At 42.7% G+C, this 26,079-nt stretch overlaps 1 protein-coding gene across 10 annotated transcripts in view; it reads right to left on the minus strand.

Annotated features, from left to right (window-relative positions):
- Asap1 (ArfGAP with SH3 domain, ankyrin repeat and PH domain 1) overlaps window positions 1–26,079 on the minus strand; it is a 309,763-nt gene that overhangs the window by 81,102 nt on the left and 202,582 nt on the right. For 5 of the 10 annotated variants that reach the window (XM_036207548.1, XM_036207549.1, XM_036207553.1 and 2 more), the window contains 6 exons: window positions 12,038–12,112; window positions 11,482–11,531; window positions 10,031–10,160; window positions 8,778–8,863; window positions 1,567–1,642; window positions 302–388 (listed from right to left, as the gene is read on the minus strand). In XM_036207548.1, coding sequence (XP_036063441.1) covers window positions 302–388; window positions 1,567–1,642; window positions 8,778–8,863; window positions 10,031–10,160; window positions 11,482–11,531; window positions 12,038–12,112 — 504 coding nt within the window. Of the gene's footprint in view, window positions 1–265; window positions 389–1,566; window positions 1,643–8,777; window positions 8,864–10,030; window positions 10,161–11,481; window positions 11,532–12,037; window positions 12,113–26,079 lie in introns of all 10 variants that reach the window. The other 5 variants (XM_036207547.1, XM_036207546.1, XM_036207551.1 and 2 more) reach the window with 1 other exon arrangement.

Here is a 26,079-nt window from a genome sequence, read left to right on the forward strand (position 1 = left end):
AGACATAGTCTCACTATATATAGACCAGGATGGCTCTGTGGTCACATAGCTCTACCTGCCTCTTCCTCTCAGTGGTAAGGACTAAAGGCCCATGTCACCTTACGTGGTGGGAACACAATTTCCCACCAATAGGCATCACTATAGACACATACTTCTGTCTTTTATCTATCTCATCCGTCCCCACAACCACCCCAGTAGGAAGCTATCAATGTGCCTGTTTCACAGATCAAGAAACACAAAGAGGATCACAAGCAGCCTCACTTACACTGTTAGCCCTGCTGGGAACATATAAACCACCTACTTCTTTCGGATCAAGCTGCAGAGAGGACTTTATTAGGTCTCGGAGTGCAGTCAGCTGTTTCTTTTCTTCATCTTGGGTTTGCTTTATCTGGGAAAGAAAAAAAAAAAAATCACACCTGTTACTTATTCATTTTTAAAAACAAAGTGATTTATCCAAATATACCACTTAATTAATTCAATTTCATAGATGCAGTAACTTTTCCTATTAGTACTCATACTGCCTTGTTTTTAATGTATGAGGCAGAAGCTAATCCTGAGAAAGTACTCATGTTTGCAAGTAGCAAATCATGTACCAGGCTTTTTTATTAAATCATGGTGACCCAAAAAACTCTAAATCCCTCTATTAGACAAGGCTAAGAAATAATGCTAAGATAATTTATTTCTCACTTTTGAAAGGATGGATTGAAAGACTATGACAATAAAATTAAATGGGCCAGAAGAGAATTATATGAGAAACCAACGGCCAGACCATGCACCAAACTTTACAAAGAACCACATGAGGACCAGGATTGCTACTGCTTATTCTTAACCACTTGGGATTTAATTATGACTGGTCCATGTTCACTTACTAAAAGAAAATTAAATTAGCCAAAACATATAGGTATGTTTGTTAAAAGGTTACATTCATTATCTGAAATGCTTGGGAGCAGTACTGTTTCATGTTTTCTTGCATTTGGGAATATTTGCACATATGTAATGAGATCTCTCAAGGGTGGGACCAAAGTCTTAATATGCATTTGACTTGTTTCACATAACCTTAAAAAAGATGGGCTAAAGACAATATCCTACTATATATAGTTTCTGACATATATGTGCACAACTATATTTTGACTGCCATGTGGTCATATATGGAATTCTCTTTTTACACTTTCATGCCAGATGGTCCTTAGAGTTTCAGATTTTAGAGCATTTTTCATTTGGCATGCTTAATCTGTTACTTGTAACTCTAAAACCTTTTCTAAAAGTATGTACTCATATCCTAATATATTTTCTTTTAATATTCATCAGCCAAGTTATTTACAAGTAATAATTATGCCATCTCTATGTATACATTCCTCTCCCCTTCTGAAAAGTTTAATTTCTGATTTCTTATACACTTCTCCCCACTCTTCACAGCCTCCAAAGATCTGTCGCCAAAACAAAGGCTTGTCAGGTAGGTTTATACTGACTTATCACTGGCCTCTTCTGCTTACTACCCTTCTGATAGATACCAAATACACTGATGCTTATTACAAGCTCAATGCACATGCTGCATAGAGAACTTACATTATACAAGTCAGCAGCCAGCTTTTCTATGTACTGTTTCAGCTTATCAGCTGTTTTCAAGCCATCCTGAAAGAAACTACAATGGAAAACAACAGTGACTTATGAGTACTACAAAGAAGGAACAGAATTACGTGCAAAACCCGAGAACTCTTTCTATCTCCCCAAACCTTCTCCCAGCAGTTTACACAAAATAAACATAAAACTCAGTTCAGCACTTATATAGAGAAGTACCAACAAACAAACAATGGCTACTATTTGAAATCCATTAGTAGAGATCATTCAGGCCAAATAACACTTATAGTCCTAACTGATTTCACATGTATTCTCATGCACACGTATATCACTTCCTCGTGGCTGGGCCATGTTTGAAACAAAGAGAGAAAGAATGTGGTGGTATATTGTGTACCCTAATAAATTTACATGGGGATCAGAGGACAGAGCCAGCCACTAGATTAGACATAGAGGCCAGACAGTGGTGGCACACACCCTTAATCCTATCACTTGGGAGGCTCTGTGAGTTCAAGGTCACACTGGGAGCAGAGTCAGGCAGTGGTGGCACATGCCTTTAATCCCAGCACTTGAGATCTCATATCTTTGCTTGGGAAGCACACATGCCTTTAATGCCAAGAAGTGACATGGCTGGGTGGAGAACGGTATATAAGGCATGAGGAGACAGGAACTAAGCAGCAGTTCAAATGAGACCCTTGGGGTCAGGACTCAGAGGTTTGCAGTCTGAGGATTCGTGGAAACAGGATAGACTCAGGAGTTGGCTATGGCTTGTTCTGTTTCTCCTCCGATCTTTCAGTTTTCACTCCAATGTCTGGCTCCTTTTTTTTTTAATTAATTAATTAATTAATTAATTTTTAATAATAAGACCTTTTAAGATCCGTGTTACAAAAGACAAACTAGCCCCTGGCATACAGAAGTCCAATTGGCCACTAGAAGTCAAGGCAGAAAGCAACATGTGCTAAGCTCACAGGGTTTCAGTGGTACCAAGGGTTTGGAAAGCTGCATTCTATATCACATAAATGACAAAGGTGCATTATTTGTCATTTTTCCAATAATAACAAGAGCAGACAATGAAAGAGCCTTTACTACAAGCTGAGAACTGTCGCAAGCACTCACGATCAAGCTTCCTCTCCATTCGGTAGAAAACGCACAGCAAGACTTAGACCTTACTCTCTACACAGTGGTGGGATTCAGATCCAGCACTGCCTGATACCAAGTTCATTCTCACAGCTAGAAATGAAGTAAGTTTTCTTTCTTTTTTAAAAAAAATCCATCTATTTATTTTACATCCCAGCTGCAGGCTCCCCTTCATCCCCCCTCGCAATCCCCCTACCTTACCCACTCTTCTCTCTCCATCCAGGAAAGGGCAGGTCTCCCATGAGCATCAATAAAACATGGCGTATCAAGCTGCAGTAAGACCAAGCACCTCCCCATGTATTAAGGCTGGGCAAGGTGACCCAGTGTGAGGAGGAGGGTCCCAAAGACCGTGAAAGAGTCGGAGACAGCCCTTGTTCCTGATGTTAGGAGTCCTACAAGAGGACCAAGCTACACAACTGTGACATACATGCGGAGTGCCTAGGTCAGTCCCATGCAGGCTCCCTGGTTGTCAGTTCAGTCTCTGTGAGCTCCTGTGACCCTAGGTTAGTTGACTGTGTGAGCCTTCCTGTGGTGTCCTTGACCCTTCTTGCTCCTACACTCTTTTCTCCTTCTCCACAGGATTCCCAAACTCTGCCGAATGATGCCTGGCTGTGGGCCTCTGCATCTGCCTCCATCAGTTACTGGATTACACCTCTTTGATTAAAATTGGGCTAGGTACCAATCTGGTTACAGGAGAAGGCCAGTTCGGGCTACTTATCAGCTATTGCTAGTAGTCTAAGCTGGGGTCCTCCCCATAGACTCCTGGGAGACTCCCCTGTGCCAGGCTTCTGCCTGACCCCAAATGCCCCTCCCCCCAATCTGATAATTCATGTTTCCATCCTCACTTGCCCTCACAGTCCACTCATAAAATCTCTTCTATTTCCCTTTCCCAGGGAGACTTGGGTATCTCCCCATGAATCCTCCTTGTTACCTAGTCTCTCTGGGTCTGTGGATTGTAGCAGTTATTTATTATATATGCAGTATTCTACCTACATATATGCCTGCAGGCCAGAAGTGGTTGCCAGATCTCATTACAGATGGTTGTGAGCCATCATGTGGTTGCTGGGAATTGAACTCAGGACCTCTGGAAGAACAGCTAGTGCTCTTAACTGCTGAGCTATCTCTCCAGCCCCAGTTATTCTTTATTTTACAGCTAATATCCACTTTTGAGTGAGTACATACCATGTTTGATGAAGTAAGTTCTTATCTTGGGCAAGAGAAGATAGTTCCTATCTTTGTGTGTGTGTGAGTGAGTGAGTGAGTGAGTGAGTGTGTGTGTGTGTGTGTGTGTGTGTGTGTGTGTGTGTGTTTCTTCAGGACCCTCATCTGTGGCTCAGTTTACAGAAACAAACCACAGGGCACTGGTGTTTGGAATTCCCATACTCTCCTGCCCTTTCTCTAAGTCATGTCCACCCCCAGTGGACTGCTTACCCACAGACTTTATCTGCCTTGTGGTCTCCACATACGCGATGAGGATCAGCTCCCTGCCACACTACAGAGCTCTTAGCACAATGGAGACGCTAAGTGACCATGAAAGGAATTTTGAAGTCCACTTTGGGATCCACACAAAGCCTCTCAGAGCCTGGTTTTCCAGGCTCTAAGCCAAGCTCCTATTCCCTGCATCCTAGGCAATGGGCTGACTTTTTCTTCCACGTATATCCTATAACATTTAACACTCTAGAAAGTGCCACCCAATTTAGCCACAAAGACGTTTCAACAATTCTGCACAGAGCCACAGTACAGAGTGGTGTACTGGACCCACTGCTGGAGATTTCAAAAATGCAGACGCTGTGCATCATCTCGGGCTCATCACACACCCTGAAGATAAAGACATCAGCTGCAGGTGTGGCTGCACCGCTGTCTAGCTTCTAGCTCATGTGGTCACTGTAGTAGTTCTTCCAGCTGCTGAAACAACCAGTGGGGAGACTAATGGTGGATCCCAGTAGCTGCAGGTTCAAGTCCAGCAGCAGAGAAGGGACACCGGGGCTCTGCTATCGCTCCTTCTTCCACTCACGCCATGGTCAGTGACACCCACTTTCAGAGTAGATCTTCTTCCCTCAGTCAACTCTCTCTGGAAAGTCCCTCAAGACAAAGCTGGTGGCAGGGGGTAGGGGAACTGTTAATCCCTCAGGTGATTCTACATCTGGTAAATTGATAATGTAGATTAACCACCCCAGGTAAAATCAAATGGGGTTGAATTTAAGCTGTGATTATTTTCTAAATTTAAAAAATCTGAGCCATGCTATTCTGTAATTTTTTTCTTTTTTAAAGATTTATTTATTTATTATGTATACAGTGTTCTGCCTGCATGTGACCTTGCAGGCCAGAAGAGGGCACGAGATCTCATTACAGATGGCTGTGAGCCACCATGTGATTGCTGGGAATTGAACTCAGGACCTCTGGAAGAACAGCCAGTGCTCTTAACCTCTGAGCTACCTCTCCAGCCCCAGTAATTTTTATTATATTTCTAGTGCTGCATGACCACTATCAAACTCCAGAGGATCTCCATCACCCGAGGAATAAACGACTCACTCTTTCCCTTATCTCCAAATCATTAATCTGTTATCTCTATGGATTGCCTTTCCTGAACATTTCACATACATACATACATGCAATCTGGAATGTGGTCTTCCATGTCTGGCTTCTTTCACTTGGCATAATGTCTTAAGTGTTCATCTGTGTTGAAGTATGAATCAATATTTCGTTCTTTTACATAGCAGAATAATATCCTACTGTATGGATATCCCCCATTTGTTTAACCTGATACGTATACACGTTTCCAAGTACTGTGAATAATAGTTATATAATATACATGCATGTACCTTTGTCTGAATACATGGTTTTGGCTCTCCTGGGTATTTATCTAAGAGTTTTACAATCAATTGTACTATCTTACACTCCTAACAGTGATGCATGGGTTTCTCATCCATCATAGCCCCTCTAAGACTTTTTTTCTACTTCGGGTATTTTAATTACAGCTGGCCCAGGGGCTATGAAATGGTCTCTCATTTCTTATTTTCATTTGTACTTCCATAATGATTAATGATGCTGAATATTTTATCATATGATACTTGGCAAATTATATATCTCCTTCAGAAAAATTGGCTATACAAACTCTGCACACTCAAAGAAATTGAATTATCCTTTGTTGTTGCATTCTTTGTACTTCTGTAGCCTCAGTATTAGGTAAGTGGTTCACAGATATTTTCTCCCATCTGGTGGGTTGTCTTTCCATTTTCCTATCAATACCCTTTTATAAACAGAGCTTTGAATTTTGATGTAAGATTAACTTTCCCCTTGGTTCCTGTGGTTACCATGTCTATACTGATACATGTTTAAAAGAACAAATTCCACTATGGACATGTTTTGATCATTTCTGAATTAAAATGTCCTGATTCTGTGATATAAAAGGGAAGTTACATGTGAAAACTGGTGAGTCCACACGTCCTGTGCTGTACATAGTTCCTAGGGGCTGTTATTTTTTAGTATAATGATCAAAGAGAGTAATGCTTGTAAATGCTCTTGCTTCTGCAAATCACAATAAATCCCGTGGTAAAAGGAGTGGGTGGTTTGTTTTGAAAGCAGGATGTTATTGGCAATGTTCATGTGTGAGCAAGTAGCAGTGTGGGTGAGCTGGAACAGGTAGAGACAGTTTGTCTCTGCTCCTTTCCAATGCAAACACTGGATCCACACTGACGTGCTGCAATTCCACGAAGTATCATGCAGCAGATTCCCTGGTAAGCACTGGCTGAGTCTACTGAAGACCATCTGGGAACTAGAGTGCGTGCTCGGAAGAAATCTTTTAACTCAAACTATGAGTAGAGAATGTTTTATAGGGCAACACCATGCACATAAGGGTTTGAAGGGAATGACTGAGATAGCAGGAAGAATCTCTGAAAGAAAACCTCCCCAGCTTCTTGATGTGGAGGTCCTGGATCCAACAATACGGCAACTTAGAGATGAACCCTACTGTCTGTCAATCCTGCCACCTGATGGCTCAGAACCTCACCTCCTAAGGAGCTTGTCCAGTGGGTCTGTCCTTCTGTTGATCTCTCTCTGATGAGGGAATCTCAAAGGCCAGCTGCCTTCTAAAACCCACCCCAAGTCCCATCATCTCCTTTCAGATATAACCACTGCTCTCCTTGGCTTTCTTGAAGGAGTCTCTCCTCTTGGTGCCCATGGCACAGGTCACTGAATGCCTTATGATTATCAGGATGCCTGAATTCCTGCACCAGACAAAGACCTCCAGAAGGCAGCTCTGTTTGCATCTAACTGCAGAACCTGACAAAACGCCCCGCCTTTGGCAGGAGGCTAGTGAATGATATGAGGAGGGAAGCAGAAAAGGATAAAGGAATAAGGAGGGTCAGGCTGCAGCCATTTTAAATAATTCTGCTCTTTCATGTTACTCACGGAGGCTAATGTACATGCAGTTCACAAAGGACTTTGTTTTGGGAAAGTCTGCTTGTACGCCTCAAACTCTTCTATCCAGACTTAGGGGAACTGAAAAAGATCTCTAAAATCAGATAAAATTAGGTTTGCTGTCAAGAGCTGCATTTCAGAAGACTGAGAGATTAATTTCTTTTGGTAAAAGTTGTGAAGATAATGTTTCTAAAAAGACTGATCAAAGATGGAAAAATTCCACCTAAAATTAAAGTCATGGTCACTGATTACTTACTTCAAAGTTTGTAACTGTCCACTATACCATAAAGGCAAAACTTAGCTCAGGTGCTCAGATCCTCAGGTCAGAGTTCCAGTAGTCACTTTACCTTATAAAGTGGAAATTTCCATATATACAAAGTAGAATTTACATTGAAAAAGTCAACCAATTTTTTAAAAGATTTATTTATTTATTATGTATACAGAAGAGGGCACCAGATCTTATTACAGATGGTTGTGAGCCACCATGTGGTTGCTGGGAATTGAACTTAGGAACTCTGGAAGAGCAGTCAGTGCTCTTAACCTCTGAACCATCTCTCCAGCCAACCAATTTATATAAAGATTAATTTGGTCATCAAAGGCCTTTTGTAAAGAGAAACATCCTAACCATGGCATATATGAATGATTCCCAACACCACAACTATACCACTGGTAAGTACTCCAAATACTTTATTTTATTTTACTCTCATATCCTCATGAAGATCCTCAGGTGTGTATTACAAGCTCTAAACATCTATGTCAGATGATCCTGGTATTCAGTGAAGGGCCTGTTGTCCAGGAAGGATTTGAACCTGTCCATTAACTATCTCAAGCTTTGTGTTTGTTTCCTAAATGTGTCATTTGCACACAAAGGTCTTCCTAGCTGTGGTGTTATTAAATGGGATAAGAGAGATCAAATGGAATTATGCAGTTATTATTTTGAGAGTATTTTATCTAGCTCAAATGACCTTTATTTCATCCTGCATATGAGAGCTGGCTGGGCTACTTCAGAAAGGATCTTGTGTTCTCTTCTCTATGTATCAACCTGCTAACATAGACTCTTTGAGTAATGGCATTCTCACACAAAGGCTCTAGCGGAACACTCACCCAAGATAGCCCAGATAACGAAGATGAATAATCAGACACAGTGCCATGAGCAGAATGAAATCAAACACACACAAGATGTCACAATGTCGAGTAATGTTCGTCTCTTCCGACGGAACACTGTTTCACAGAAATCTGTCTATAGTGCTAAGCATTCAAAACGCCCCAAGTAGTAAAATTTAGATAATGATCCCCCACCAAGGAACTGTGGGTGGAAATGAATGGTAAAAGTAACAGGGAAAATGACCAGGTGTATGGGGAGGAGCAGTGTCAACAGAATGGTCTTGACAAGAGCTTATGTACAAGCTGTGGAGGAAGATATCGCTTCAGACTAATCAAATGGTTGTCTATTGTGAGCTACTACTTTATATAAAATGCGGAGGAAGTAAGACAATAATACTGTTTCTCATTTATTTAGTTGAAGAAAATAACTGTCTTACTATAGATAGTCACTAAAGGAAAGAAAATCAAGAGAAAGGCAATGAACGGAAGGGCTGATTAGTAAGGGCTGATTAACAACCACTGGTAAGCAATGCCACACTTACTTGCACTGTGCGTGATAATACTTGATAAGATTCTGCAGCAGGTCCACACCCTTTTTGGTCTTGATTTCATTAACTTTAATGAGATACTGTGGAAAGAAAGAAAGAAAGAAAGAAAGGAGAAATTTATGTTGGTGACTCCAGATGTAGCTTTCAAGGCTCATGTGGGAGAACACCACTCTCAAACCTGCATCAGTAGGGGAGCTTTGTTTAGGGAAGGCCGTTGGGACACAGTCAGTGTGCACAAACGCAATTCATGTTAGGGTTTGCTAAGGTCTTCTGATTAGTTTCCTAGACAAGCAAGAATGAAACTCAGCCAATGCACTCCATGGAAACTGACTGCTTCCCCTTGGTGCAGTGGGTCTCAAATTTATATTCACACAGTCCTGAGAGATGGACTGTTCTCTGCAGAAAACAGGTGGAGCAGCAGTCTCTTCCAGCATGTTCTACAAGATAGTGAAACTTTAAACAAGGAGATGAATCAGAAGAACTCTCTACTAAAAAAGAAGCAAGTATAAGGAGAGGTGTAGTTAACTACACAGCACTGGTTTTAATTTTATCAGTGGCCAAAATTCTCCATTGACACTGTGCTTCTAGCTCACTCAGTGTGATATAAGTAAGAATTCACAATAGAAAAGGTCAAGGAGTCAAAGGTTTCTGAGGAAGAAGAAGAAATACGAAAGGAAAAAGCAAAAAAAGAGGAAGCCCAGGAGAAAACCTTAAATTACACACTCTCCATTAGGACTGTGTAAGCTGGAAAGCGTCTCCATTGCTCAAGTTGCTTTATAATGAGTGTGAAGTCCAGGAAGCGGGGCAGGTTTTGATGGGAATTCAGTTTGAGAACCACAGCTCTAAGTTAGAGGCAGCATGCTTTTTACTGCATTTTCCCATGAGCTCAGACTTTCTGAGACAACTTTCCTTTAAACTTTCACTCAAGCTGGATCCATGCTTTAAAAAAAAAAAACCCACATGCTCCAGAGTTGTAATAGTCACCAATGTTACCGCCCGCCAGGACTCCCTCCCCCAGTCACTCACAAGCAACATTAAAGTTCTCACCAATGAATCCTGTTTTGGCTTAAAGAGGTCCATAGGACCAAGGCTCAAAATGTGAGACAACAGGGCAATGGCGGATCCCAAAGGGCTTGGAGAAAAAGGGAGATTAGAATCCTTAGGAAACAGTCCCTCCTCCAAGCATCAGAGCTAGTGTCTGCTGACTGGCAAGGAAAGAGGCTGGGGTTGGGAAGGTCTGTTCTTACTTCACACATCTGGAGCTGGAAGAGGCGCCTTTCCTTCTCCATTTCTTCTGCAATCTCGGCTCCGGTTATCTCTGTGCGGATCATCCCGTGCTGTTTTGCATGCTCTCTTTTCTCCTTCTCAATTTTTGTACTGTAATTAAAACAGATGCCACTTGAAAAAAAAAAAGATACTGTTGCACAACCCCAAGTGTGAACCTAAGTGCAAACTTGACCCTAAGCGATGATATGCCAATGTGGGTCCATCAAATGCATCCATGTACCATAGCGGGAGTGGGGTGGGCTGTGATTATGGGGCAGATGTATATGGGTGTGTGCTGGGAATAAATTGGAACTCTCATTATCTCCCATTCAAAAACACCAATTTTTAATGGGGGGATGTAGCTTGGGGTAGCGTTCAAGACCTTGGGTTCAATCCTAGTGAAGCAAAGCAGTTTTTGAAAAAATGAACCACACTGATGTCTTTCCTTTAATCAAATCTGACAGTATTACAAAAGCACTTTGAGGAAAACACACTCGATCCACAAGTTCTTCTGTTTCTGTTCTAATTTTGCTGCTATTGTTGTCTACGGAAATTGCTGCATTATGTTAATTTATGTTTACATCAGCTTTAGCATGGACATCTTTTCCTATCTACCCTCTGCCTGGTGTTACACATCTCTCAGAAGAATAAGAATGAAGGAATTGGGTGTGGTGCCTCTGTCATCCCACCCCTAAAGATGGAGGCAGGAGGATCATGAGTTTGATGCCTATCTGGGTCTCTAATCTCCTTAATCCCTTATAAAAACCCCAGAGTCAACTGGTCTGGCCTCAGTGCTCAGTCTCTGGGTCAGTAGATCCAGTGTGAATGCCAGCTTAACAGTTCCTGGCTGCATGACCTTCCAACACTCCTTAGGCATTCTAGACTTCAGTCTCTTGATAGAGAGAGGTGAACACGAATGGGTGGTGTGTGTGTGGGGGGGTGGTGTCATGCACGTAAAACACACTTTGGTGTAGACCCTGCCAGACAAAAGGGTATCAAAAATACCAGCTAGTCTTTGTTTATTTCTCAACTGCTGTACTACTAGAAATACACATGGTTATATGACGGTGTTGATAAAAAGAATATTGCACACATACATAGGCCTCAAACTTGATAGTTCCTAACAGCAACCAAAATAGCACCTGTCACTCCAGACAATCAGCAGAGGTAGTGCAACGTATTTTGGGTATTTAGGTTTTTGAGACATTATCTTGCTAGGTAGCCCAGGATGGCCTGGAAATCACTAAGTCCAGGACTACTCCAGAGGGATAACTAGATCAGCACACCCACTCTGCAGCCCTTAAAAAGACGAACTAAATTTAGCCGTCACTAATCCATTAGTCTTCTGGGGCTCGCTCCCGTCTCCGCTTGCTCCTTACGAAACTCATGACAAAGACAACAAAACAACAAACAGAAACAAATCATGACTTACAACTTCGTCTCATAATCTTTCCAGGCTTTGTCAAATGGCTTCTTGAGATCCTTTGGAAAGAGAAAACAAGAAAATGAAAACTGTGGTTCATCTTTCCTCAAATAAATAACTGGGAAAAAAAAAAAACCAAAAAACAAAACATCTGAACAAAATCAACTTCCTTTATGGGGATCTGAAACCGCACTGTTTACAGGGGAGAAGTCTGAGAGAGGCAGGTAGGGTGAGTGTTCCTGGTCCTAGCAAAGAAGCAGGACCTGGAGACTCTGAAATCTGGCCCACAAAAATCACACTGGTGGAAGCCAGACCGGGGCCAAGCTTCTCTCCCACCCACCAGTCTTCCTCAAAGTGCCTAATCTAGCTCCCACTCAATACCATTACGTGAAAGGACACACTTTTTTTAATGACCATTTTATAAGAATATTTATTTCATGCTGATACTGTTCAGAGATTTTCAGATACAAGTACCACTCTGATTGCAGACGTGGAAGAAAAGACCCTCAAGCAAACCCGATCCTTCCAGATGAAGACAGGGAAAATGCAGTTTCTGACCACTTACTCCTTTGACCCCCTTCAAGTCTCCTTTTAACAAGGAATCCAAGGTGAAGATCACATTGTGGCTCAGACCCTGGAGCTGAAAAATAAAAATAAAGAAAAGATGGGAGACAGTTAAAAAAAAAAAAAAAAAAAAAAGAATGTAGAATGAATGGTGGAACCCAGTCCTGTTGGCTCACCCACCCAGGGCTCATGAAGAGCTGTATGTGTGCTGTATGTCTATTGTGTGTACATGCCATCCCTCTTGCTAGTGTAACTCTGCACACTGCAGCTGCAGCAATGAGGACGGAAGGGTGACCTGTGTACAATCACAACTGTAAGCGGAGGACTACTGTGTGGTCCCAGAGTGATGCTCTGAGATGCTGCTGTGGCACACACACGTGGGTACAAAAGGCTACCGCTTATTTCAGCACATTCAGGGCAACTTCTACCCAAACCGCAACTCTTGGCTTGACTCTGCTTCAGCTGGGGGTCACGAATATAGAGGGAAGCATGTTAACTGGCTTTCAATGTTTCCTTTTTGTACTCTTCCAGTACGCACTGTATGGGGGATTACATTTATCCTGTCCCCTGGATGAGATTAGATGCTCACGGCAACAGGGACCTTGACTGTTCTGCTCACAGCTGTAGCCTCAGCTATTTATTATTATTATTATTGACAGGTCTGGCTATGTAGCCCAGGCTGGCCTTGAATTCACACTCTTTCTACCTCAGTTTCCTGTGTGCTAGGATTACATGTTCCTAGGTATGAGTCATAACACTCAGCTAAAACTAATCTTTAAAGGTTTGGGGAACAGGTTTTCTACTGTACAGAGGAGTATAAAAGAGGAGGAAGTGGAGCTGCTGCCCAGCTGGAGGGAAGCAGCAGAGGAGCCCTAGAATGGTTTAAAATACAGCCAACATGACCCTGTTGATTTCCAGGGAGACCCAAGCTCACAGCACTCTGCAGAGCCAAAGCATTGACACATTTTGGCATCTCTTCCTTTAAGGAAGTGTTTCTCCCATGTAAGTATGTGTATTTGTCGGACTGTTCAGCCATGCATCCAGTCTTACTGAACAGTGAGGAGCCACACAGTATGCAGGCAGGAAGAGATGAGCAGCCCGCTACTGCTGCCCCTAGTGGGGTTTCCTTCCACACTGGCAGCAGACATGCAGGGAGGCCAATGCTGCCCAGTGGCCTGGTGCTGACAAGTGTGGAGGGACTGTGTCCTACTGCCAGCTGCTGAAGGTGGAGGGAGCCGACACATACATTCAGTGCCAGTTTACAGATACCTGGCAGGAGCTGAAAACATGCTTTTTTTTTTTTTTTAAATGCTGTGGACACCAGCTATGAGAGGACTGTCCTTTGGATTCTGCTTTCTCCCTGTGTACCTTGGTGCTCACACCTTGGGTTTCCCACTAAGCCATGCAACATCTTTGCCGCCTTTGCTAACTCCCACTGTCTTTCCATCCGAGGAACATTTTTCCAGTGTGTACCACCAGAGGGCGCAGGATTCCTGCCAAGCCACCAGCAATACAGATCCAATTCGGCTAAGCGAGCAGGCCAGACTGCTGCACTCTGACTCTGTCTATGAGAATCCACAATAATGGTTTTGGAAAGTAGGGCAAAAAGACCACTTAGAACTTATGACTATGGGTGCAAACCACTGGCCTTGGGCATGGCAGGGAGAAAAATGAAGATGTACACGACTCAAGCCCTTTGCCCCAGACAAGAAACTGGAAAGAGATTTTGCTCTTAGCTCTCAATTTCATTCTGGGAATACAAGCCCTCAGCCCTTAGCCCTCTTGTCCTAAGGCTCTTATGAGATAGTGTGGACGATAGGGGATGTTGGGGGCCAACTTTTATCTCCAAGCCAGCATCTACCTTTCTGCTTGTGACCATCCTGGCACTGACTGTACTCAAAGAACTTCCCACCCCCCACCACTTGTGTGGATGTTTGCTTCCTCGTTTGTTTATTGTCTATCTCCCCAGTGCACACACAAGCTCCTGGACAGTGGGGTCTGTGTGCACATGGTTACATTCCCCAAACTGAACTGTCTCTCCAGCAGGATGTGCAGAAGGTATGAAATTCATACAGCATTGTGTATACAAGGCTCTCCTCCTACAGCGCTGTTCATACCCGGAAACAAAGTGCCCAACAATGGGTGCTGCTGGATCAGGAAATTATAGCACTTACAAGAATCTTCTTTATTTATGTGATATATTGGAGAATAAAAAGTAGTTACAGTGGACGAGATTTATTTGTGAAAAGATGGGATATTCTTTCTTTCTTTCTTTTTTTTTAAAGATTTATTTTATGTATATCAGTGGTCTACCTGCATGCATGCCTTTATGCCAGAAGAAGACATCAGATCTCATTATAGATTGTTGTGAGCCACCATGTGGTTGCTGGGAATTAAACTCTGCAAGAGCAGTTAGAGTGCTCCTAACTCTAAGCCATCTCTTCATCCCCTGTGCACATTATTTCTAAAGAAACACACAGCCATCTGCTGGCATCAGTGCTCTGAAAGATGCTGGGGTGGGGTGGGGATGCAGGAGGAAAGGATTTTCTTCATGGTCATTATTATCACTGTTGTTATTATTTAAAGGGCTGGGGAGCTATCTCGGTAGGTAAAAGCTTACCTTGCAAGCATGAGGTCCTCCTGACTTAGATGCCAGAACCCATGTCAAACAGGGCAGATCTATCTAGTGGCACACACTTGTAGCCCTAGTGCTGGGGAGTAGGAGACAGGAGACTCCCTGGAGCTCTAGGGCCACCAGCTGGGCCTACTCGGTGAGCCCTGGATTAATGAGATGGTTCCAGCCTCAACAAAGAAGACAGACGCATTTGAGGAACAAAGCTGAGGCTGGTGCACAGGTCTGCATATGTAAACAAACAAACAAACACACAAACAAACACACACTCACACACACATATTCCTGTACATATTCAAACATCTTTTAAAAACAGGTAATGTATTGTTTGCTCAAAAAAAAAAAAAAACCACTCAATATTTGAAACAATGTGAAAAACAGTGATTAAAAGCACATCTCAAGGTTCAGCCCTAAATGATAGCTTTCGTCAATGTCTCAAATCCCTTGTGAATGAAGCAAGAATGGAAGCTTACGGGTTACCTTGACACATTGGCTGCATTACCAAACAACACAGGAATGATGAAATCTGTGGTTAGTGCTAAAGGTGAAGGTTCTTCTGAAGATTAAGTCTCTCCAAAATCTATGCACTAACCACACCGAGTAACCAATGTCATCATTGTGGTCAGGCCCTGGTTGAGGCACTGCACAGATGGAAAACCCCAAGACTTTAGAATTTCATTGTGGTCATCTACACACGTATTTTTGGGGAATAAGAAGAAACCAAGCATACAATACATTATATATTAGAAATCTGGGTTTTCCCCAGTGAAAGGCTTAGGAAAAAGCCACAGGGAAAAAAATACTTGAATTTACTAACTCTTTCCAGCTTGCTTCCCAGGAAGAAGTTTCTTCCCTTAGTGACAGTAACTGGGAACTACCCCAGTGGCAGCGGGAAGACAGCAGAGACAGGCGCACTAAGAAACACGCACTGAAGCACAGACTCTCTTGGAAATCTCAAGGCAGAGAACATCTGTTCCACAAATAGTTTAGTGTGGTGCTCAGTGACAGAGGTGAAGTAAGTACACGAGTTCAGTCTTAGGATGCTGGAGTCTTCCAGGATTTTTGTTTTCTTGCTATTTCAGAAACCTTCACAACCCAAGCCAAGCTCTGGTGGACGGTGATGTGTTGTCCTGACAGGCAACTGTAGTGTAGTCACACAGAATCCCAGGACTACGGAGGACAGTCTTCCTGTTGTGGTCACTCATTAGCCTTTAACGGATGGCTTGTGAAAGACTTAAACATGAACTATGGATCGTTTGGATGACGCTTTCCTAAGATTCTATTGATTATTAATTTTCCTAACTTTCCAACAATCTCCCTGAGGCAGGAGGCTTGCCAGTCAGAAGTGAGTGTGAGCTACACAGCAAGCCCCAGTCTCAAGCATACACACACCCCACAGAAAAACCAAGACTATTTCTATTTCCATCTTAGTAAGCAAACAATGCATTAAACACCATCTCAGGAATGACGCTTGATTACAGTAAATATATTGGTGTTCCTAACAAATGACTATGACTTACAAAACAGCTATCCTCTGCCTGTCCACACATCCAAACCTACCTGGAATTTGGAAGAAGTTAGACAAGGAGGCTGAAATGTATCCTTCCATTATGCAAATGGGATTTATTAAGTATATAATTGTATTTAGTACAGGCTTTGATGAAAAATAACCACTTATTACTCACCGACTGTTCTGAGGCTGACAGACATTGTACAAATGATCCATCACAATCCCACCCAAAGATGAGACGTAAAATCAACCCCTCCCGTGTGTGTTTTGACTTTTACCCCTTCACAGTTTTCCAGAAGACACCATCTTGCTTATCTGTCTACTGACACATTTACTTATCCCCTCTCTCAGAGGGTATGCTTCTGGCTTCCGAGGGAGTGGTGCCCTTGGAATGGACACCACAGGTATACAGGAGCAGCAGCACAGGCTATACTGCCCAACCCAAGCTCCCTGCAGGACTTACAGCTGTGCCCAGGAGCCTTGGGGTGCTGTCCACTGGAAAAGGCCAGCAGTGTCTCTTTTTCCTGCCTCGGAGCAGAAGGTAGCCCCACTCTACAAATGGACCTTCCTACATGCACACGAGGCTGTGTTAATTAACGAGGACATAATTTGCTTGCTTCGTCATCTCAGCTAATTCTGACAGGCTCTCGCCCCTGCCCCTTGGTTCTCTCTCCTCCTCTGCAGAAAGAAACAATTTCTCTCAAAGCAAAGCTAATGCAAATCTGCTGACTTACTCAACACTTTGGAAAATCCAATTAAAATAATGAGCCAGCTCCCGCAGTTCAATCGGCAGTTCCCTGGTATAAATTAGGTTTTCTGTCTAGAGCGTTAACTCCTTCACACCCTAGGCAGTTACCAAATATCTTAAAGTTATTTGAAATGGGTGCCTGGAGACCATCATGCTAAGTGAAATAAGCCAGCTTGGAAAGACAAATATTGCATGTTTTCTTTCACATGTCAACTCTAGATTTATATACATTTCTCTCTCTCTCTCTCTCTCTCTCTCTCTCTCTCTCTCTCTCTCTCATAGGACTTTCCAAGTACCTTTCTACTTTCAAGTGAAAAGGGGGCTGTGGGAACAGAGAAAGGGCTCTAGAAGGAGAGAAGGCAATAGAGGGGAAAAACATGTGACAGGGTAGCACAAGAAGACACCATTTGCGGAGAGAAAAGGGACCAATGAAGAAGGGACAAGGGGCAGGATGGTAGGGGGTGCAAACAACAACACACTATAATGATAACATACGTATGAACATGTCACATGGGTGGTAGGGGGGTGCAAACAAAAACACACTATAATGATAATACACGCATGAACATGTCACATGGAAACCCACTACTCTCTATGAGAACTAAATTGAAACACAATGAAAGAAGAAATTTAAAGAGAGTTTTGCCCCTAGGCTGCTTTCCAGAATAAACACAGAAAAAACCCACGGGCACACGTGACCATCACTATTGTGACTGTTTAGCCTCTCTGGTGGCCCAGCATTCCCTTCAACTAGCCAGTGCCAGAGCATACGGTCTGGGGAGGGAAGGACAAGGAGGAAGGGTAAGATGGAGAAATGAGGGTACGAATCTAGCAGCACCATAAGCACTCATTACTAAAACACCATTGACTGCTAACCTGCCAACCTGCCTGGGTTACAAGATGCACACCTTTTCACGTGTCTATGTAGGAGTTTCCAGACACTAACGGATTGTGAGGGCCACGGCTTATGAATGGATTACTCTCTTGATGAATGCACTGGAAGGCGGTGAAATGTAGGTGATGGAGCCTGAAGGAGGAAGTAGGTCACTTGGGGGCTCTATCTTGCCCTGGCCCCTTCCTGTATTTCCCCTTTCTGCTTCCTATCTAACATTCCTTCTTGCCACGATACATTCTTGTGTATTTCCAGCCCACCAATGGTCAAATCTGTAGACTCAGCTTCCAGGCTGTTTCCTTTCCTGTAATGGCAAACTGGAATCACTGTTAGTTCATTCATATGCAGCCGTGGAGCTGGCTGCTTTTAAGGACAGCACCACAAAGCTTTTATGTAGAACCTTGTTAAACAGGAAACATCGAGTCATGAAACAGGTGTAGCTTCAGAGCCAGTAAATTATTTATGGCATTATCTTATAAATAAATCAAAATGTTTCGAAAACTAAAATTATACAATCTACATGCAAACTAAAATTATGCAATATATGTGTAAAGGACCACTGCTATCAGCCATTACTGACACATTAGATTAAAACTACAGTTTCAACTGTTTTCGCTGCAAAGGCTGTAAGGGGAAACAAGGAGTATTTGCACTCACAGGTTGAGGGTACTCCTACCTCCAGAAGAGAGGATTCTCACCCTCCCCAGAAGAGGTCCCCCTCCTGCCCCACCCCGTCTGAGACAGAGTTTCTCTGTGTAACAATTCTGGCTGTCTGGGAACTTCAGATGGGCTCAATTAAACAGAACTAGGTTTACTTTCCTAGATTTTTTTTTTTTAAACACACATTTGGAAAGCTAAACAGCAGTGAAAAGGAAAGAAAGGGGCAATGATGGGCCGGGGCTCTAAAAAAACTGCTTCTATGTCCTGGACCACAAGTTCTCTACTGGTAAACCTCACAGTCTGGTTTTTCTGGTCATCCGGTCAAGGCCGTCTCTTAAAATAACATTGCATCCCACTATGCTATGTTTCATCTAGGCAGCACAGCCCGAATGGAACTGTTGATTAAAATGACAGAGAGTACGATGCTTAGCCTTTGTTATCTAAAGCTACTGGGATCGAGAGAAGTCTATAAAATGGGTCTTAGTCTCACTAGATTAACAAGGATATAAGCTCTGAGAGGTTAAGTAACTTGACCAAGGCCAGAGCATGAAGAAAACAGATGGCCAGGTTATTAATGAAGGCTTGCTTTACTCCAAAGGCCATTCTTATTTCCTCTGTCAAGCTGTAATCGTTTAAAGTGACAATCAGGCCAGATCACTTTCCTGTCTGAAACCCATTACTGCTTCCTGTTAACTAGAGTTAAATCCAAACTCCCAAGTTTGGGTCTGGCGCTGACAGCCTTTCCCCTTGTCCCCATACTCAGCTGAGCAGCAGCTTCCCTGTCAGAAGAATACTTTCACAAGTCCCTGGCAGCAGATGAAGTCAAAACATTAACTCCTGGTCTTGGATATAGAACCTCTCTCAACCCATGAGCAACCTTTTCAGCTCCTTGTCCACTGATCCCTCTCCTTCTTTGAAACTTACTTAATCATCTACAGGGACCGACATTCTTTCATTGGTTATTGAAAAGGAACCTTCTAGGTTCCACGGTACTTATCAGTACCTTGCCCACCTTCCAATCAAGTATCTCTCCCAGCGGCAAGAAGGCGAATGTTCAGAGCTCTGCACTCAGCACTACTGGTCTGCTTCTTGACTTTCCAGAGCAGAATTTCTGGGAAGCAAAGGTTGGGCCTGCTTCACACATACACATCAAGATTCCTGTGCATATCAAGCTCCTGGCACAGTTGACCGAGTAAATAAACAAATATAGTCTTCTCTAAATCAAGTAAGTAGTGCTGAGACTTGAGCACAGAATCTGAACCCAGCTCTGGTTTCCCTGCAGTGTTTAGTATCAGAGTGGCCAGAGAGGCTGTGAGATATTCAAATTGCTCCTAGAACATGGCTGGAGGTGATAGACCAAGGAGCCCCTCTATCCAGAGGCTGTTAGACTTTGTGTGACAAGTGTGGCTGTGGAGGTCACTTTCGATCTCTGGCTAAGATGTTGTGAGCCATCTCTACCATCTAGTTAACATCCTCTTTGCCTGATGGAGCTACTGAGACACAAGTGGACACGGTAGGAAAAAAACCTCAGACCCAATGAGTCAAACAACCATGGGGGATTGAGCATATTACAAGAGGTCAGGCTGGGCCATGTCCCAACAAAGTGACATAAGAACAACCCATCCAGCAGGCTGTCACTAGCCTAGAAGACGTAGAGGACCGAATCATAAGTCCCATCAAAATTCTAGACTTTCTATTAAGATTTATATGAACTACAAAACCTTGGGTACTGTATAACATATCCTTCTCAAGGAGTCTAAGCTACCTCAGGGATAGTAGTTTTCTGGTGCTTTTAAAATACATTTTTATTAACTATTTGAGAATTCCATACAATGTATTTTAATTATATTCCTTCCCAAATCTTTCCTCTTAAATGGTCCTGTCCCAGATCCTCCCCAACCTCTAACTTTGTGTCTCTTTTCTGCCTCTTCTTATCCTCTGCTTTCTTTAAAAAAATAAAATAAAAATAAATTTCATAGCTTATTGACTTCAATCTGTGCTGTCCATATACTTTAGAGTGTGTAGCCTTCCACTGGCGCATGGTTGACTCATCAGGAGCCACACTTCCTTGAAGAAAACGGACTCTTCCTCCTCTAGAAGGCAGCAACTGTCATTAGCTCCTCAGTCAGGAACCCCTTCAATGTGGGTTTTTGATCAGAGCAAGCTAGTAACCCACCAGGATTGCCAGGGCCTTGTGATGCATGTACTTTACTTCTTAACTGGTTCAAACAAAAGTGATAGATGAAGACCAATATAAAAGCAGGATATAATCATAGGATGCACAGAAATTTCAAGGATTCTAGATAGCAAAACAATGGAAAGTTTAAAATAGGAAATTCAGTAAATGACAGTAGAAATATAAGATAGGTATGCCACAGCTAGGAGAGAAACAAAGTTGAGGGCAGTGCCTGTGGATTCTGCAGAGGACCTCTGATGGTAATGGGAACAGTGCCCAGGTGCCTACTGGCCTCATCCAGGTCTGATCAGTTAGAAGGTGGTGGCCAGCTCAGCGGCAGTATACAAAATCGAAAACATTTCCAAAATGCAGAAATAAGAAATGTATAAGACACTACATTATGAACCTGACACTGTTTCAAAAAGTTATTAATTGGAATTCATACACAAAAAAGACGTCTGAATAAGAAGTTTACTGGTAATTTCTGTCTTCATCTTTGTCTATTTTCCAAGTTTGCAACAGCAAATGGTTATAAGTCAATAAGTTAAAAGAGACGTAACATAGACGCACAAAAGGGCGGGCCCATCACCTTGCTTATTTATGGTGCTGAGAGCCGAATCTAAGGCTTTATGCATTCTATGTACAAACTATTCTCCAGCTCTCCCTTAACTCTTTTTTTTTTTTTTGAATGACAGGGTCCCAGTATGGAGTATGGTGTTGAACTTAAATCCCCATGCTTCAACCTCTTGGGTAATTGGATTGTAGGCCTGTGTGATCAGGAAAATGTTTGATCATCAATGCAAGTCACAAATCAAATCGATATATATATATAAGCAAAAACCCTATGGCAGCGAGTTTGAAGGAAATTCCAGATCTTTGGTGTAGGTGGCTCCCCAAGTGTGTCCTGGACTAGAATGCTCAGTGATACCCAGAACTACCTCAGAAATGAAACCCCAAATCTAATTAACCAGAACCTCTTGAGGATGGAGCCCAATAGGCCAAGTCTTTGTAAGTTCTTGAAGAGAAATAAATGGATGAGAGCCACTGTCTGAGACCTAGGGCTGTCCACAGTAGAAAACCCTATTCTTGTCAAGGAGGAAATACCTCCAGTCGGAGTGGAAATCAACTTGCCTACTGTCTCCGCTGCGACTGCCATGAAGAAGGAACAGAGGTCCAAGGTTGCTCTAGAGAATTCTGGAAAACTCTGACCAGACAGAATTCAAGAAGGATTCCAATTTTCCTGGAAATGTTACACAAAGAAAAGGGCAGTGTGGGAAGGTAAGGGAATATGAAAATCCTTAACTTGAAACGATGCAAGTTATTCTGTCTGGTTTGAGTAAACAGCGGGTTAGATTTAGTAGCTCCTCCCCAGAGAGAAGGACCTAAAGCACCGTTCTCCTTTGCATCTGACCCCACTGGAGCCAGCTACACAGCTGCAAAGAGAAGGAGATCTCTCACTTAAATAAGACAAAGGAGAAAGTGGAAAGACACAGCCCATACCTGGGAGTCTTGGCTCGGAAAGATAATCAGTTCTTGGCCAACCTTTGGACTTTAAATTTCATTTCATGCAGGTCATTTATAATCTGCCAAGTGTGAATTACAACAAAACCATTCGGTGACATCAGGTTACATTTTCTTTGCCTTCTGTGAATGCCACTATCACATGTCCCAGGCATGTTTTTATTAACAACTGACTTTGGAAGGACCTTAACATAACTTAAGATACCTGTAACAATCCCAATATACTGGCACACCTGAGCTGAGTGTGTGTCAGGAGGGACAGCAATGCCTCCTTGTAAACATCATACCTTCCTTCATTCACCTGATCAAAACCAGAGCCAACTGCTGCACTGGGCCTCCTGTTTGGTTTGTACCTGAATGTTCTAAAGCATGGCATTTGACCTTCATGGAAATGTTCAGAATTCAAAAACCCATCTAAAGGGTGATTGTGCTGTACACTCATTGATGGATATAGCTCATAGTCACCCATGCACAAGAGGAATCATAGAGTTACATCTGTGACACTAGCTGCTTCCAAGAAGCCAATGAAATCTCCCCTACTCATGGAAACCCCAAAGCAGGAGGCTTTGTAAAATTCTGTCCTTATGTTCATCTGTCTCTTTTTCTGTAAAATTAAAGAGTTCTTTAGAATTCTATCAAAATGTTTCATGCAAGCATTCTCAAACAGAAAGGGACAGTCATGTCTCCCCCAGAGCCTGGCATATAGTGGGTACCTGGTAGAAGTCACTGAGTTGAGGAACACTTCAGTAAGTCTGTATTCTTAGTACTGACTTTAATTTGCATTCTGACCTCACTGCAGCATGCGATATAAACCACTGTTGAATGCTATTTAGTGTCTCTCTTAAGTGAAATGTTTCCACCAGCTTAAAAAAAACCATACTCTCATAAATACCCACTCTATTATTTCTACTTCAAGACAAGGGTCCCACTTATAATCGGACATTTTTCTCCAGCCCACTTTAGCTACTAGTGTGAAGATGGGACACCCCTGTTCTCTGGATAGGTGAGTGAGAAAATGAGTGATCTGCCTCCGGTGACCCAGCCTGTGAAGCAGCAGAGCAGAGGTCTGAACTGTTACACCCATCTCTAACATGACACTATTTGCGCCAACGCTCAGACCTTTCTACTGTTTCAATGTCTTAGCACAGTGGGAGCAGTGAGCCAGTGGAAAGGCTACTACTCATTTCAGTGGCAGATGTAGTAAAGCTCTACCTGAGACTGGATAAGTAGGGCATTTCTTCATGTATTCATAAGGAGCAAAGGAGCAAAGGGCATAGTCTAAAATAAAACCATAAGAAACAACTGGCTGGGAAAAAAACCATGATTATATATTAAACATAATTAGAAATAAATTCCAGAAGGGGGAAGCAGAATGGAATTAAGAATGAACCCAACTAAAGACATGGAACCCCTGACCTATCAAAATTTCTAAGTAGCATTTCTCAAAGTGGTTCAATGGGAAGTTCATGTTTCTTACATGTGAAATTCAGGATCAAGTTCAGAAGGATGAATAGTTAAGATTCTTCAGTATTTTGTGTCTAAGCTTCTAACATACAAATACGTATTGCAAGTCTCCTTGACAAATAGTAGTGCTTCTTGGAACAGACCTTTCACCAAAGAACAAGGCATGGAGTTAAGTTTTCCATCTCACTCACTTTGATGTTCCTGTTGCTGGATAGGAGCAGACAGAAACACTGGGCATGACCACGTGTAAAGTTGGGTGGAGTATACACAGCCCCAAGCAAGTGGAGCCTGAAACAGTCATGTTTCTCTTGATCGTTTGTGTCCAGTGTGTTGACAGCAGCCCACAGGAAGGGGCCCTGACTTGACTGTCTATCTCTTAGCAGTCAGGTGTGAAGCAGGCACCAGCCCTGTCTGAGGTCAGTGGTATGTGCTGAGTAAAGAGAGACCAAGGCAACATTCCCCAGAGGAATCCAAAGTAAGATGGAATCTGAAGTAGTTAGAGAAAAGGAGGAGATCTAGGTAAGAGTTCATTCCTGGAATGAAAAATGAGAAAGAAAGGGTGAGGGCAAAGGGTCAAAGGAGTGACTGGCAGCCAGAGCCTCAAGGAATTCTCAGAGCCAAGGGAAGCATCTGTGTTTGCTTTTCACAATGCATCTACAGATCTGGGCTAGGAAAAAGAACTCCAGAGGCTTCCAGGATAAAGAGCACGCAAACGGAAAGTCAATTATCCCGGTGTCTGTCTCCTCTTTGTAACATCTGTGCTGCTGCTTTAATTGTTTTTAGATCAATATCACGTTTAACTTAATGGTAAATCTATGGCAGTAAGAGCACATCCATATCTTTTCGGAGGCGGCAGCGCAGGGTGCTGTGGAGGAGACTCCAGGTTTGACGAGCTCTTACAACCACGTGAGGTGTGATTCCATTTTCTCTGCAGTCACCAAGGATTGATCCAGGGAGTCAGTGAGGCAGAGACAACAGAAGGTAACATTCACCAAGTACTAACCGAGTCATCTTTTCCTTGATTTTCTGGTCCCCCAGAGCAAGGAGGAGCAACAAACATCTGAAACGTTGTGAAAGTCTTCATAAGCCTACCCAGTCTCTGCATCCTGCCATACCAAACCCCGTGGAGAGCTGCTGTGTCACAGCCTTATTCTCGGATTTACTCTTACTATGTGAACCAGATTCCTTCAGAAGACAGCTGGCAGGAGGAGGAAACTAACCTTACTACACTCACTACTACTGTGGCAGATACTCACTAACCTGTCCTAACACAGCATATAAGTGCTTACATTAGGACTAACCTGTGCTAACACAGCATATAAGTGCTTACATTAGGACTAACCTGCGCTAACACAACATGTAAAGTCCTTAAATCAATGAACAGCACACAGCTGGCACACTATAAATACAAACTATTGTTATCTCTATTTGGATAAGCAAAAGTTAACCATAAAAATAATAATAGCATTACTGGCTTAACGACTCTGAGGATCAGACCAGATTAACTAATCAATTATTTAATTAATTTAAAGACAGTATCTCCTTACATTGTCCAGAGTGGCTAGTATTAAATACTTGAGACTGGGGGGGGGGGGGCAAGACAGGCAAGTGCTATCCCGTCTTCCTTCCTCTTATGTGGACCCACAGTGTTAAAGCATGCCTCTCCTACTTCCAAATGCTGTTTTGTGACTATACCTCAAGTTGAGGATCAGCTCACAATCATTCACAGGGTGTACACACTCTTGATGAAAGTGTGACCTGCCACATGCAAACTTTACAGGCTGAAAATTCAGTCCTACTTAACAACCATTATTTGACTTTCTATTTGAAATATAATTTTTAATGGACAATAGCTCATACTAATTTGAAACTCAGCCAGGATCGCACACAACTTCTGTACACTGGATATATTTATTACACAGCAACTACGTACTGATGAGAGAAAATTCCAAGTCATTAGTTATGGTCTGGCTATGTAAGATATATTAAGTGGCCTGTGAAAATAACTTTCCAGTTTTATTATTTGTAGGTCCTAGAAAGTCAACGAGCTTCTAAAACAACAGGACAACAACAAAGATCTAAAGGCTCTGAAATAAATCTATGATACACATGTTTTGGTACCCAACCCCACCACGACTACATCTCAGTGATGAGTCTGACTGCAAGTGGGACTCATCACAGTCTTCCATCACTGCATTCTACCCTGATGGCACTGTGTCACTGCAGAGGGTGAGCTGTTTAGTGGTAAGCATCGCTGGAGGAGCCCTGGAGGCATTGCAGAGTACAGGGCTCCTCCACTGTCACCCATCTAAAACACAAAGCCTGAACCCTAACATTATCGAACTCTAAGGATTTTAGACACAACATAAGATATATACACTTAGATATGTAAACTATCAGTATCTGAGTCTAAATGTATAAAGTCATTCAAAAGGAATAT

The sequence above is a fragment of the Onychomys torridus genome, chromosome 16, assembly GCF_903995425.1.
Source record: "Onychomys torridus chromosome 16, mOncTor1.1, whole genome shotgun sequence".
Lineage (NCBI taxonomy): Eukaryota > Metazoa > Chordata > Mammalia > Rodentia > Cricetidae > Onychomys > Onychomys torridus.